Source organism: Pleurodeles waltl, chromosome 3_1 (assembly GCF_031143425.1).
Source record: "Pleurodeles waltl isolate 20211129_DDA chromosome 3_1, aPleWal1.hap1.20221129, whole genome shotgun sequence".
NCBI lineage: Eukaryota > Metazoa > Chordata > Amphibia > Caudata > Salamandridae > Pleurodeles > Pleurodeles waltl.
Genome location: NC_090440.1, coordinates 75,702,668 through 75,715,802, shown reverse-complemented (window position 1 = coordinate 75,715,802; position 13,135 = coordinate 75,702,668). Strand labels below are relative to the sequence as shown.

The 13,135-nt window shown below is 44.9% G+C and overlaps 1 protein-coding gene across 1 annotated transcript in view; it reads left to right on the top strand.

Annotated features, from left to right (window-relative positions):
- Nucleotides 1–13,135, top strand: part of PDHX (pyruvate dehydrogenase complex component X) — a 361,556-nt gene that overhangs the window by 145,186 nt on the left and 203,235 nt on the right. Inside the window, exon 4 of the mRNA XM_069221839.1 lies at nucleotides 12,752–12,942. Within this exon, the coding sequence (XP_069077940.1) occupies nucleotides 12,752–12,942 (191 nt within the window). The remainder of the gene's footprint in view (nucleotides 1–12,751; nucleotides 12,943–13,135) is intronic.

The window sequence follows — 13,135 nt, the reverse complement described above, 5'->3', positions numbered from 1 at the left end:
GAAAGGTACTAGCGGTATACAAATCGTACCTCCCATTGAACAAACGTAAATGTGGATAATATAAACAAAGAATATAGCTCATTAGGGTGGTGCTTGACCGGTATCTCATGCCCCACTACGAAGGTCCAGTAGGTCCACTGTACCAATGGTCCAATAGGTCCACTGTATACTAGAGTATACAAAGATACCCAAGCACTCAAATGGTATTCCAAAAGTAATTGTCAGTCCATAGAGTAGAAATGTATTCATGTCTGTTTCAGTCCACCATGTGTTGGCTGTTGTGTAATATATGCAATTTGGAGCACGGAATGTTCCACGTTTCAATAAAATTCACTTGTTTGGACTCATCTACGAATCCTTACTCTGTGGACTTACAATTACTTTTGGAATGCTATATGAGTGCTTGGGTATCTTTGTATATTCACCCAGACATCACTGCTGACGTCATTCAAGACAACGTTTTGCCCGGTTACTCAAGATGACTGACACTGGCCTCTCTTAAGCTGAGACAACACTCAAAAACCCTGTCCAGACAGATCTTGTGCTTGGTTGTGATTTGTGTGTCCTTTCATCTAATGGTTGTGTGTAATGACATTGTATGTCAGAACATTCACCCAGACATCACTGCTGAGCCCTTGCGTAGATCTTCATCCTTATGCAGCCCTACCAGGTTTCCTAGATTATTGCGTGATGTACTGATTAAGGGTGGGCGGTGAACTCCGGTCCGCTTGCAATGTTTTTCCCATTCCGTGCTCTGCCCAGAGTACGGGTTTTTTTCCTGGCTCGCCAACGTTAAACTGGTGACCGTGAGCGAGGAAAATCTTACTCCAGACCACCTTCCGTGAGATTTCTCAACCCGGGTGGTCAGGGATGGTTGCTACCGCTTGCGTTGAGAAACCTTCTGTTCACGTTGGTAAAGCTGCTGCTCAAGTAGAAAATCTACTTTAGCCGCATAAAAGAAGCAGCACCCTCATGTGCTAAGCGTGGTGCTGTTCGCGTGGGACAAACACCTGGTCCTAAAAATCAGTGCGAACAGCGTGACCTAACGCACTCTGCAGTCATTTCGCGTAGTTCCACGAGGTGGAACTCTGCCCAGGCCTAGTGCTGATCCAGTGTAGATTTTTTTCATTGATTTCTGAGACTTGTTTATTCTGTTGCAAGATATGACTACAAGTCCCAGAAGTAAATGGCAAAAACATGGACTGGAGCAGTACATCATAGATGGACCTTGCAAACTTGGCTGCAATACTGGTGTGTATCGTTCATGTTGAAAACACTGATGCTCCTGCACAATAAACAATAACTATCCATTTCTAAGGGACTTTAAGCAGGGATTGCATGCATGCAATGCCATCCGTAGCTAGTTTTCTTGGTTTTAGCTTGTATCTGTTTTTGCTTGGTTGTCAACACCAAATTAAAAAATACATATAAATTAGTAAGAGCTGGTGAGCCAAGCGTGAAACATACATTCGTTGTGTGCATGCCGAGGAATTGTGTGCATTTGGGAAAAAAATGGCAATCAGTTTTGCTTGTATTTTTCCGTTCTCAAATCCATGCATTAAGTCTGTTGATCGATTGTTAATGGAGCCGTTCGGAGGCCGTGCCTTTGTTTGCTCAGCAGGCCTGACCCCTGACCCACGTTGCCTGGCCCCGGTGGTTTCTGTTGGACATCCCTCCTGGCTGACAGCCTAAGTGTCTCTCTGAATTAATAGCCCGTCTCTCACGATGCTCTGTAATGTGTTCAGAATCACACCGACGCTGCCACGGGGTCTCGGGCAGCCATCTATCAGCCCCAGTGCCGCGGGAGGGGCAGACACAGTCGATGCACTCAATTTAGCAGCTCCGGCTGAATTTCCTCGCATTTTCCTTTCTAATGTGAAAATTGCGGGCTCCCTGCGGGCGGAGGGAAACACTGGGGGCTTGTTGCACGCTAGGGACGGGGAAAAACATTCCAGTTTCTTATTTACTATGTGTATTCGTGTTTGTTGCGGAGGGGGAGAGACTTGGGACAAGCAGATGAGAGAGAGGGGAGGGCAAAAGGAGAGAAGAAAAAAAAACACAAACAGAAAAAAAAAATAGCCAGGGTCGCTGCAACCATTTTTGCTCTCTTGGGTACAAAAATAGCTTTTTATTTTTTTATTTTTTTGCGCAGCATTCTTACATCTGCCTAGAATTATTTTACAACTAGCTATCCATCGAAATAGTACACGGTAACAGCGAGCATTAGAATAAGGTTTCCGTTTATATCATTAAAATGTCCCCATCAAGCCACCGTCCCTCCATTCATCAGACTAACCATATAAATGGATTATCCATATTATACGTTAGTGTAATTTCTGCTCCGACTTCCAAATGTTACATTTTTAGGTAACGCCACTTTTGGCTGCATAGCAGATTTTTTTAGATGAATAATTTAGGAGGCATGAAAAATACATCAGACCTGTTTTAAGCGACAGGCCTCGCCGGATGAGGGTGTCCGACCGTGCTGACACAGAGCTACAATCGGTAATGCTGTTGTCTCCTGGGAACATGTGTTCTCGTATGACCCTCTTGCTGAAACAGCTGCATTTCATTTGTAAAATTCCAGTGTACCAGTATGGTGAGGGCTTAGAAAGCAGCAGACTTTACATTGATGCTCACCACAAGTATAATTTGGCACATTTACCATAACCTAAGTCAGATTTACGATTCGTTGCACTGCCACGAGCTGCAGTATTGTCTGGTAAAGTGGTAGTGTATGAAACGGGGGTGCCGCAGCACGAATCCCACGAGAACCATTAATGAAGGTGAAACAAGCATTTGCAATGCAATGGGTCCCGTGTATGCTCGAGTTAGAGCTCTTGACATTGTAAATACCTAACTGGACTTTTCTTGCCACTTAAATTGAAAATGAAAAGTAAAACAGTTGACCTAAGCGAGCAACTCAAAGCGCCACGGCCGCCATGAGCGCGAAAGAGGATCACAAAGGGAAAAAGTCATACATATCGGCAACGTGCAATTATCCATGTAACAGGGTCGATGGCCATTCTGTAACAAAACTGCCTCAGGGCAGGACAAATCTAAAGCATTTACCAATGATAACAAAGGATTTTTGAAAGGCAAGCCCATGAACGAGTGATAGTGATGGGCGTGCTGTGGGCATGGTTAAACGCCCACAAAGAGACTACAACAGGCCAGAGCGCTTGCGCGATCGACCTAAAAACGTCGTCGGCCTATTCAGGAAGCTCGGAGGCACGTATGATGTGTGTGGGGCCAAGGTAGTGATGGTTATAATGTCGTTCTTGCCTGTAACTTAGACAAGACAGTCAACAGTAAGCAGCGAGAAAGTCATTTAATATGGGGCTACCTTCAAAACCTGGTATGCCCAGATGTGTGTCTTGGTCTCGCTGTGGCACCACAGTGAAGCTACACCTCACTGGTGAGTCCTAAATAGGCTGAAACATGTCTCAGATTCATTGTGCTCCCATCTGAAGAGGACCTAGCCAGGCAGTCAAGGCTAGGTCTGGCTGGAATGGAATAGCAAGGAAGTAACCACAGACCAGAGCATCCAAGAACTCCAAGGTACGACCAGTGCTGATTTGCATATAGCCAGTCTCCACATAGTGGCACAGTGGATGCAAATGGAATGACAAACTGGATGCGTTCAACGCAGTGTGGGGGACCCAGTTTGTCGATAGATGAGACTATTCCCCCCTGAATCCATACACATTTCACCCTCCCTTCTGTGGGACTAGAGGATTGTCTGTGTCACTGTTTTTGCGTCCTTAGCTATCTCTTAGCCCTGGAATCACAGTTCTACCCCATTTCTCCTAACTTTCACTTGCATGGATCCTTCCCTCTATGACCTCACCACCCACTATCTCATATCTCCCCTACCACCTTCAGCATGTTTATCCAAGGTATCTGGCTGTCCCAGGGGACCCATTATCCTGTCTTCAGATGGGCACATGTCAGCTATTGCATTAAGATTGCTCCTGATGTACTTTCATAGTGATGCAGGTAGCACTTGCATGCTTAGATTTTACTTTTAATCCCGGTTTTCCCCCCAAAAAATGTACAAAATGTAGTTTACTAGTAAATGCTTGTTTACTGGATGATATGCCCAAAATCCCAAAAATATATATTGTAAAAAAAGAAATATATATATATAGGTATGTATATATGTGTGTGCATTTGCACTGGTACCTCTGATTATTGTTGGGCTTTGCGTCTGAGGGCACAGGGAAGGTTGCCTCTTTCGCATTAGTTGTGAGAAGGGCGGCTGAGGTCCTGAACGTTACATGTTGCCCTCGGTGGCAGTCAAGACGAATATCTTGACAGAGGTGTTTCAGTCGGGGTTGCCCCAACCTAACCCTTAATCCCATTTAATGAAGCCCTTACAGACGTCCTCCTTGGGGCTTCTGTGCATAGTATAATTGCCCACCATCGCCCCACTTGTAGGGACCCCAGGTTCCCCACCCAGCACCCCATCCCAGAGAGCTGGTGGTCCAAGCCTCCACCTCAAGAATTGACCTCAGCTTGTTCCCTACCACTGCACCTGGATAGGAAATCCAAAAGGCTGGATACCTTTGGTAAAAGGGTTTTCCCTTCCACCAGCCTAGCACTGCAGACGGTGAATAACATGTGCCTTGTTGGTCACTACCAACACATGATGTGGGATTCGGTCACACAAATGCTGCCCATGGTCTCAGAGGAGCCTGAGTCATTCTGTCATAGGCGATTGCATATGGCAGGGATGCAGCGAAGTTCACCATCAAATGTGGACTGGACACAACAGACTGTCTGAGCGGAACAATTGCAATTTCACTGGCCCTTAGGCACTGTGCCTAACTCAGAACCACTGGCTGTTCAGGGGATGTCCAAGCTTCATTCATAGACAAGCCCTTTGATGGTTCACGCCGGATTGACGAGAAGGCAGACTCCGCACTAGAGAGCTTCAAGGACAGCAGAGTTACGGCCAAGCCATTTGGCCTGTCCATTGCCCCTCGCCAACCCCAGTCCTTTCGCCCATTTCCTTAGCTATGGTAGGGGCCACCAACTGCTTCCTTTCCCGCACAGCCACCAAGGCTAACAAGCTTCCCTGTCTTTTTGTGGCTGCATGCGTGCTACCACAAACCTCCTGGGAACTCCAGCCACACTTCTCCCCCAGAGGCCATCACCTTAAACCCCTTTAGGTGGCCCTTATACCAACATGGGCACCCAGTGGGGGCAGGATAACCCATCACCTGCACCACTGGCAGTTGATACCATCTGACAAGTGGGTTTTACAGATAGTTCAGAAGGACAACTCCATCCTCTTTCTGGAAACCTCACCACCCATGCTGCCTACTTACGTCAGGCTGACAGAGGACCATCTCTCCTTGCTTCATCAGGAACTGTCAGTTCTCTTGGCAAAGGGAGCTCTTAGGAAGGTTCTGGCTTCAGAAGTAGGTCGTGGTTGCTATTCCCATTTCTTTCTCATGCCCAAAAAAGATTGAAGCCTTCATCCTATCCTAGACCTGTACCTTCTCAACTTCTTCCTGAAAAAAGAGAAGGTGAAAATGCTCACTTTAGCACAAGTTCGGTCTGCCTTGGACCCTGGAGACTGAATGATAGCATTCCACTTGCAGGATGCATATTTCTAAATCCACATCCTTCTTCCCCACGGGCGTTACTTATGGTTCACAGAAGGCCAAGAGCACTTTCAATTTGCCGTGCTCCCCATTGGCCTTACCAACGTCCCTTTGGTGTTCACCAAAGTGATGGCAGTGGTTGCACCACATCTGGGGAGGTCAGGGGTCCCGGTCTTTTCCTTACCTAGACGATTGGTTGTTGAAGGCAGGCTCGCCCTAGATGTTTGTCTCTCATATCCAGACTGCGGCAGACCTCCTGCACTTGATTACTATCTTTGTGCCAAAGTTACCTTACTCACTCAGACTCTCCCTTTCTTCAGAGCAGTTCTGTATAGGTTGCATTTTCAGACCTATCCTACCGAGCAGCAAGTCCAGGATATTCTGGCTATTTTAATAATGTTTCAGCCTCTATTCTGAATTTCAGTGAGACTGACCGTGAGGCTTTTGGCCTCATGGCCTCCAGCATTCTGCTGGTGACACATGCCCGTTGGCATATGCAGACTCTGCAGTGGGACCTGTAGTCCCAGTGGGCATGTCATCAGGGACATCTCTCTGAAATGGTCCAGATCTTGGAGATAACTGCAAAAGACCTGCAGTGGTGGCTAATGAACTGAATTGGGTCAGCGGCAGACCCTCTCTCTTCCCCAGCCAGAGCTGACTGTAGTGACCGATGCTTCCCTCCTGGGCTGGGACAGCCATCTGAGGAGAGGTGGAGATCAGAGGATTCTCCGGGCTGGACCTGTTGGAGCTCCAGGTGATCCATGGAAAGCCTCCAGACAAGGAAAGCCGTTCTTACTACAATCAAAGGTCGGCTGGGGCAGGTGTTCATGTACAACACCACTGCTAAGTGGTACTGCAACAAACAGGGTGGGGTAAGGCCGTGGACCCTATGTCCGCAAGCCCTGCGTCTCTGGACATAGCTGGACCGTCAGGGCAATTTCCTGGTTGTTCAACATCTTGCGGGCTCTCTGAACGCCAGAATGGATGGTTTCACCCATCGATGCCTAGCGGATCAGGAATGGCCTCTCCACGCAGAGGTTGTGCAAGGTCTCTTTCAAGAGTGAGGAGAGCATTGGTTAGATCTATTAATCGCTGCAAAAACGCACAATGTCAGCAGTTTTGCATGCTGGAGTTTCCAAGGTGGCTCTGCTTGGAGCCAATTTTTGCCTTGTGTGGAGCTCTGACCTTCTGTACGCATTTCCATCAATACCACTCCTGCCCAGACTTCTCAAGAAGATCAGGAATGAATGGACCCAAGTAATCCTTGTGGCTCTCGATTGGGCACGGACAGTCTGGTATCTCGAGCTTCTGAGCTTGAGCATCGGTCCTCTGATCATGCTGCCTTCTCGGGAAGATCTTCTGTCGCAGCAGCATGGGAGGGTTCTGCACACAAACCTGTGCACTCTTCGCCTTCATGCATGGAGATTCAGTGGCGATAGATGGCAGATTTCAACCTTCCACCTGAAGTCTGTAAGATTATTCTAGCAGCCAGGCGTCCCTCCACAAAGTCATTATAAACCTGCCAATGGTACAAATTTGTATCATAGTGTGCAACCAGAAACATTGATCTTCTTTCTGAACCCTTATCCCACGCTCTTGTGTTCATACTTTCTGTGGCCTATCAGGGCTCTGCTCTGGGCACTATACAAGGTTATTTGTCTTCTATTTCTGCATTTTTGTGTTTGCCATACCAACAGAGAAGCTGTGTTGCACAAACTGCTGGACCACATCCTCTGCATGAGAGAGTAAGCAGCTATTGGTCTTCATCGGTGAGGGCCAGCTTGAGCCCCAAAGTATAGCAAGCTCAAGGACCACATCTTGGCGTAGCCCTTTTGACTTAAATCTTATAACAGATGGCCAACTGCTGCAACCCAGTGATGGCAACTAGTAAGAGCCTAGTCTTGCGCTTGAGTTGTCTTGCTACGCTACAAGTGACTCTGTAGGTACTTGGCCGCTATGAATTGCAATGCCTAAGGTAAATCTTTTTGAACCTATCATCCTCGGTTTACCGGCCATTGGGAGCAGCAGGCCTGAGATTTACATTAGATCTTGTCCTAGAGGGCTAATCTTTTCTAGGCCTCTGGGGCCCAGCGCCTAACACTACACCCGTAGAGCATCCTGGGAAAATTCTGCTAAAGGGAGATGAATGTGGCTTCTGCACTGCTGCCCAACTGGACCAGTCAACTCGGTGAGCTTTCTGACCTGCCTTTAAATTTAAAGCGATGGCTTGCACGGGTGCTTTTTAAAAAAAATATAGTTACATTTATGATTATTTTCCTCTGAAGAAGGATAGTCTTTTTAGGCTCGGTAGACCCTTTTTAAAACCAAATTACTCTTCTTTCTGTTTGCTTTAATTTGGTGGCATGCAGGACCTCGAGACTTCATTTCCACGCATGCCCTGGAGGCAGATGGATCTCGCTCTGAAGATGGTGAGTGAGGAACAACGGGACCTCCACCACTCAAACGTGCATTATAAAACACGTTTCTATTTACTTGTCATTCTAGATTGTGAAACATGAGAGCGATATCTGTGGATAAGCCATGTAGTACAGGCAAAAACAGATTTGTAGACATGGCATCTTTATGGTTCGCACATGTAGGGGCCAAGATGCTTATGATGCAATGGAAATATCGGTGTGAAAGACAGTACAGTGGTTATTTGCCATTGTAGCGGATCTTAATGGACAGAGTTGGTTTTATCTTGCTGTGACCACTGAGTAAATGTAATTAAAGCTTTTTAAAGCCAAGTTATGATATTGGCACTTGTGAAGCCTGGACTTTTACATTAAGAGCCAGTTGCAAAACCATAGTTGCCAGAGTCGGCTACTGACCTTGAATTGCATGTGAATTATTATGATGCCAAACCTATTATGAAGTACTGTTGCTGTTCCTGTTGCAGTTTTGCCTCTTCTTCCTAGTTTCTTTTAATTACTAAAATACTTAGATACGAAAAGTATTACTCTTAATGTCCCTCCCTCCCAAGTGTTTGCTTATTCACTTATAGTTTGACCTGTAGTTTGGATTTAATTCTCACTAATGGAGCTTTGAAATGCAGCATTCACAGCGTCTAATAGACGTTCAGCCCTTAGCAATGCATCGCCACTGATGTGCATAAGGGGGGTATGAAAGAGTTAGCTTGGAAACCTTTCAGGCTCCGATAAATAGCAGAGAAACAGAAAGGCGTTTACCCAGTGGGGATTGTGTCAAACACGAGCTACTTTAATAACATGTAATTTGGTTCCAACGTGGTTTGTGTTTAAAGCCCAGTGCTGAAAATAGCACAGAGTATTTCGTTTTGCTTGTTCTATAAATATTGGTTTCGTCTTACAAATGTTTCTGGTTTTCAATGATTGTATCGCTCTTAACTATAGAGAGAAGCATCGATATTTTTGCCACACTGAATTGTCATATACTTGGGAAAGCCTATTAAACAGATTCGTTTAAAAAAAAAATAATGGAGAAAAAAAACTCTAGGACAGAAGTACTCTCTATGGGGATTTGATATGGATATGATATGAAAATGACTTCCGACAAGACTTTCATCATCACAATTAAAACCCCTTTCTATTTTTGTGAGCATTGATCATGCTGCCCTGTGTGCAGTGACATCCATACACCATCGAGTACTCCATGATGGCCACGCACCTTCCGGTACTCAGTGATAGCCACTCATTGTGAAGCATTCAGTGCTGCACAAACTCTGTGCAGCGTGATATAATAAATACACACTGTGCAGTGTTATGTAATGCCTTTGAAGTCCGTCATTAAATGCCCAATATCAAATGACAACTGTGTACCTATAAATATCAAATGTTATCTCCCCTCCCTCTGGTACTCAGGGTTAGTCCCCATCCTTTAGTATTAGGTATCATCAACCTGCCCTTTAGCATTCTAGGATATCTGCCCATTCTCTAGTATTCAGTAACATCTGCCTATCTTTCAAGGATCATTGACATCTGCACATCCTCTAGTATCCAAGGGTATCTGCCTATTCTCTGAGATTCAATAACACCTTCTAGTAGTCATGTTTATCTTCCCATCCTCTAGCATTCTTGGATATCTACCCTTGACAATGAATGTCCACCCAAAGATGGCTTGAGAAGCCCTCAGGAAAATACTTGTGACTTCCAGGATCAAAGCTTCACTCTACATTGCTTTGCCTTGCTGGAAGACATACTTTTCCCTTCTCCATCTGCTCAGTGAGAAGCACTGTTAGGGTATTCGAGGTCATGTAATGCAGATCAGACAACACATGACCTCTAATCATTGAGTTCTAATCAGTGCTTTGCTTTTTTTATTGAACTGTTCTAGACTAATATAGTCTTATAGTTTAACATTACTGCAGCGGTAATGCTCCTCTAATGTTATTCAGCATTAGCCGCTCACCTCAGGCCTTACCGCATTGTGCCTTTTCATTGATCCAAGAACTGATTGCTCAGCCTGACTGTAGCATAAATTAAATTACCTTTGATATATGACTTGATGAGCACTGGATTTATGAGCGTTCTCAATTAATGTCAATGTAGGCTGTGATGAAGGCCATAAATCATTGTTTAATCATTTTCATAGTCAACTGTTTATGCGCCGGTCCCTGAAATTTCTGTTGTACCCGCACTGTTTTCAGATGGTTTCATTAACTTTTTCTCTTTCTCAGTTCCCCCTTTTTAGGTCGAGCGTGCAAGTGCTCTGACCTGTTGTAATCTATCTGTGGGCTTTTAACCACGCCCACCTCACCCCCATCACTCTCACTCATTCGTGGGCTTCCTTTTCAAAAATCCTTTTCATTGGTAAATGCTTTACGTTTGTCCCTGCTTAGGGAGGTTTTGTTACCGCCTTACAGACTGACCCTATTACATGGATAATTGCACGATAGCCGATATGTTTGACTGTGAGCGAATTTCTTTTTCCTTTTGTGTGTCTCCTTCACGCTAATGGCAGCCATGGCGATTTGAATCGGCTCGCTTATGTCAACTAATATTTTACTTTTCATTTTCAATTATGTGGTAAGAAAAGTCAAGTTAGGAATTTACAACGCCAGTAGCTCTAACTGGAGCAACTGCGAGAAACATTGCAAATGTTTGTTTTAGGTTTGGTTTTCGCTTGCTTCAGGATTTGTATTACAAAAAAGCATGACAACATTCATACATATTGGCATACATGCAAGGTTTTTCGGTTGCTGTTGTTTATTCATTGGTGTGTTCAGATTTCATTCACATTTTGTGCCCGCCCGCCCTCCACAGCGTAGTGCAGTGGTTCAGCCCACTTCATCCAATGGCTTTTGCCTGATCACGTCTGCACAGCTGCCTGAAAAGGAGCCAGTGGTTTGCCTTGGCTGCTGGGCTACTCCTTTGTGTACGTTTGCCAATTCTTTTTTTCCCATATGGCTTACAAGGGTGGTCTTGTTGACTTTGGCAGTTCATAGAATGTCATTTGAAAGGTTACCTGGTTTGTTTGTCCCGTCTGTATGTGGCTTGGGGATCCCACTAGGAGTTGGTCTTTTTTCCGCAATTGTTTTTCTCTTGATTTTGCATCTACTAGTTTCAGCCTTCACATTTGTGGGTCATCTGTTGTGGGGAATAACAAGGTGCTGTGAAGCAGAGCTCTCTTTAAGACTCCTGATTGGACTGCTTACTATAGTCCTTTGCAGACCAAATATTTTGTCACTTTCTCTTGTACCCTTCCTGAGTTTGTGGAGCACTCGCGCCTTTTACACTGCAGGTAGTTAAAGGACATCTATGGCAGATTTCAAGTACATAGAGCGTCTACTTGAAAAACATAAAGGGAATTTTAGAGGTAGAGTTCACACATTTTTATATTTAAGTCATGGAAGTCTACGAATGCCAGGTGCATTGACTGCCTAGGCTCCCCAATGGGATAGGCGTATCCATATGGGAATGGGTATATTGAAATTAAAGCCCGATAACCTTTGTAAAGAACATTTAGGTAGAAGACGGTGTTTTTCGTTACCCTTTAGGTAACCTGTGTCCAAATGCTTCATCATCTTGATCATGTCTTAATGTGCCTTAATCCTTTTAGCTTACTGAAGGTGCACCTTGTGTTCAGCACATCCTCTCTTGCCCGCGCTGCCATCATGTCTGGTTCACTCCTCTCAATGTCGTGTGCCTCCTACCCCACCCGCTTGTCCTGTGGCACCTCTACCTTCTTAGCCTAGCCATCACCTGATTCCTCCCAACTATCTTATGCCCAGAAATCCATCAGCTCAACAGGCTTTCAAATTTGTACCTTCCCCAGCTTAGCCTAAGAAGAAAGGCGCAAAGATGAGAGCCTAGTCCTGCTCTGAGTTTGGTACACACAGGCTGCAGAATTCTTAGGTTATGGACCAATCCCTGCAGTTTTCACCCAGAAATTAAGTATTATGATTGAGTGGTTGGGCCCCAAGGTTCTATTTAGATTGCCCATTAAAGAGTTTGCATGATGCTGTATACAGGAAAAGTTGTCACTTGGGCGATGAACAGAGAAAGCTTTGGAGTGCAGCAATGGCGGATTTCATTTTGAAATCACAAGTCATTCGTTTAATGCACTATGCATGAGCTTTAATAAGATGATTCATACTTAATAATGTTTTCAGCATGCACCAGTGCCATAGTATCATACAGGGGAATAGGAACTTCACCTGTGCAGAGGTTGTTTGATCACTTAAGGCCAGGCTCTGCCGGAATCCGAAAGCTTTTTTCTGCCAGGATCAGAAAGCTTTTTCTGCGTCTCATTCCTCAGCCAGAGGTGACATATGGCTAAGTTACTGGCAGTAAAACACTTTTTTTCTAGAGGAGGGAAAGCTTTGTGAATCAGGCCATCTGCTTTTAATATTCTACATTACAGCAAGTTCATTGTTTATTTTACAGGAATCACCTCGACAAAGAACTATATTCAGATACTTATGTTAAAGCGATGATCTAATATGTACCAAAATGTGTTACTAGCTAATTTGGTAGGATCTCTCTTACAGTGAATGATGAGTCAATACATTCTACAACCCAAGCTGACATCCTCAGATAAACTAGCATTCTAGACGCCTATTGTTAGTAATGCTGAACTGGGTAAAAAGAATAGTGTTTTTTCTCTCAACTGGCTTCTACATTTAAGGCAACGTGACTCATAAATTGTTTATTTTACTTTAGATGGAAGAAGGTAGCAAAAATGTGCGCCTGGGGACACTGATCGCTTTGCTGGTGGATGAAGGGGAGGATTGGAAGCAGGTTGAAATTCCCACAGACTCAGATGGGCCACCTCAACACGCAGCAACTGTGACCCCCACCCAGCCAGAAGTTACACTGCCTGGCAAAGTGGATCACCGCCAAGGAAAACTTGGGTAAAAATGTCATTTTTAAGTATTCTAGCCAAAACGGTGTGTTTTCTGTTGTTTGTTCCCTCTCCCAAAGCACTCTGTGACCCTAGCTATATCCTTTTCCAGCACTGGGAGTGGAGGTACATAACAGCACTTACGTAATGTTTTTGTCTTTATTATAAATTACTTGAGTACTCTCTGTGTTGGAAGAAGCAAG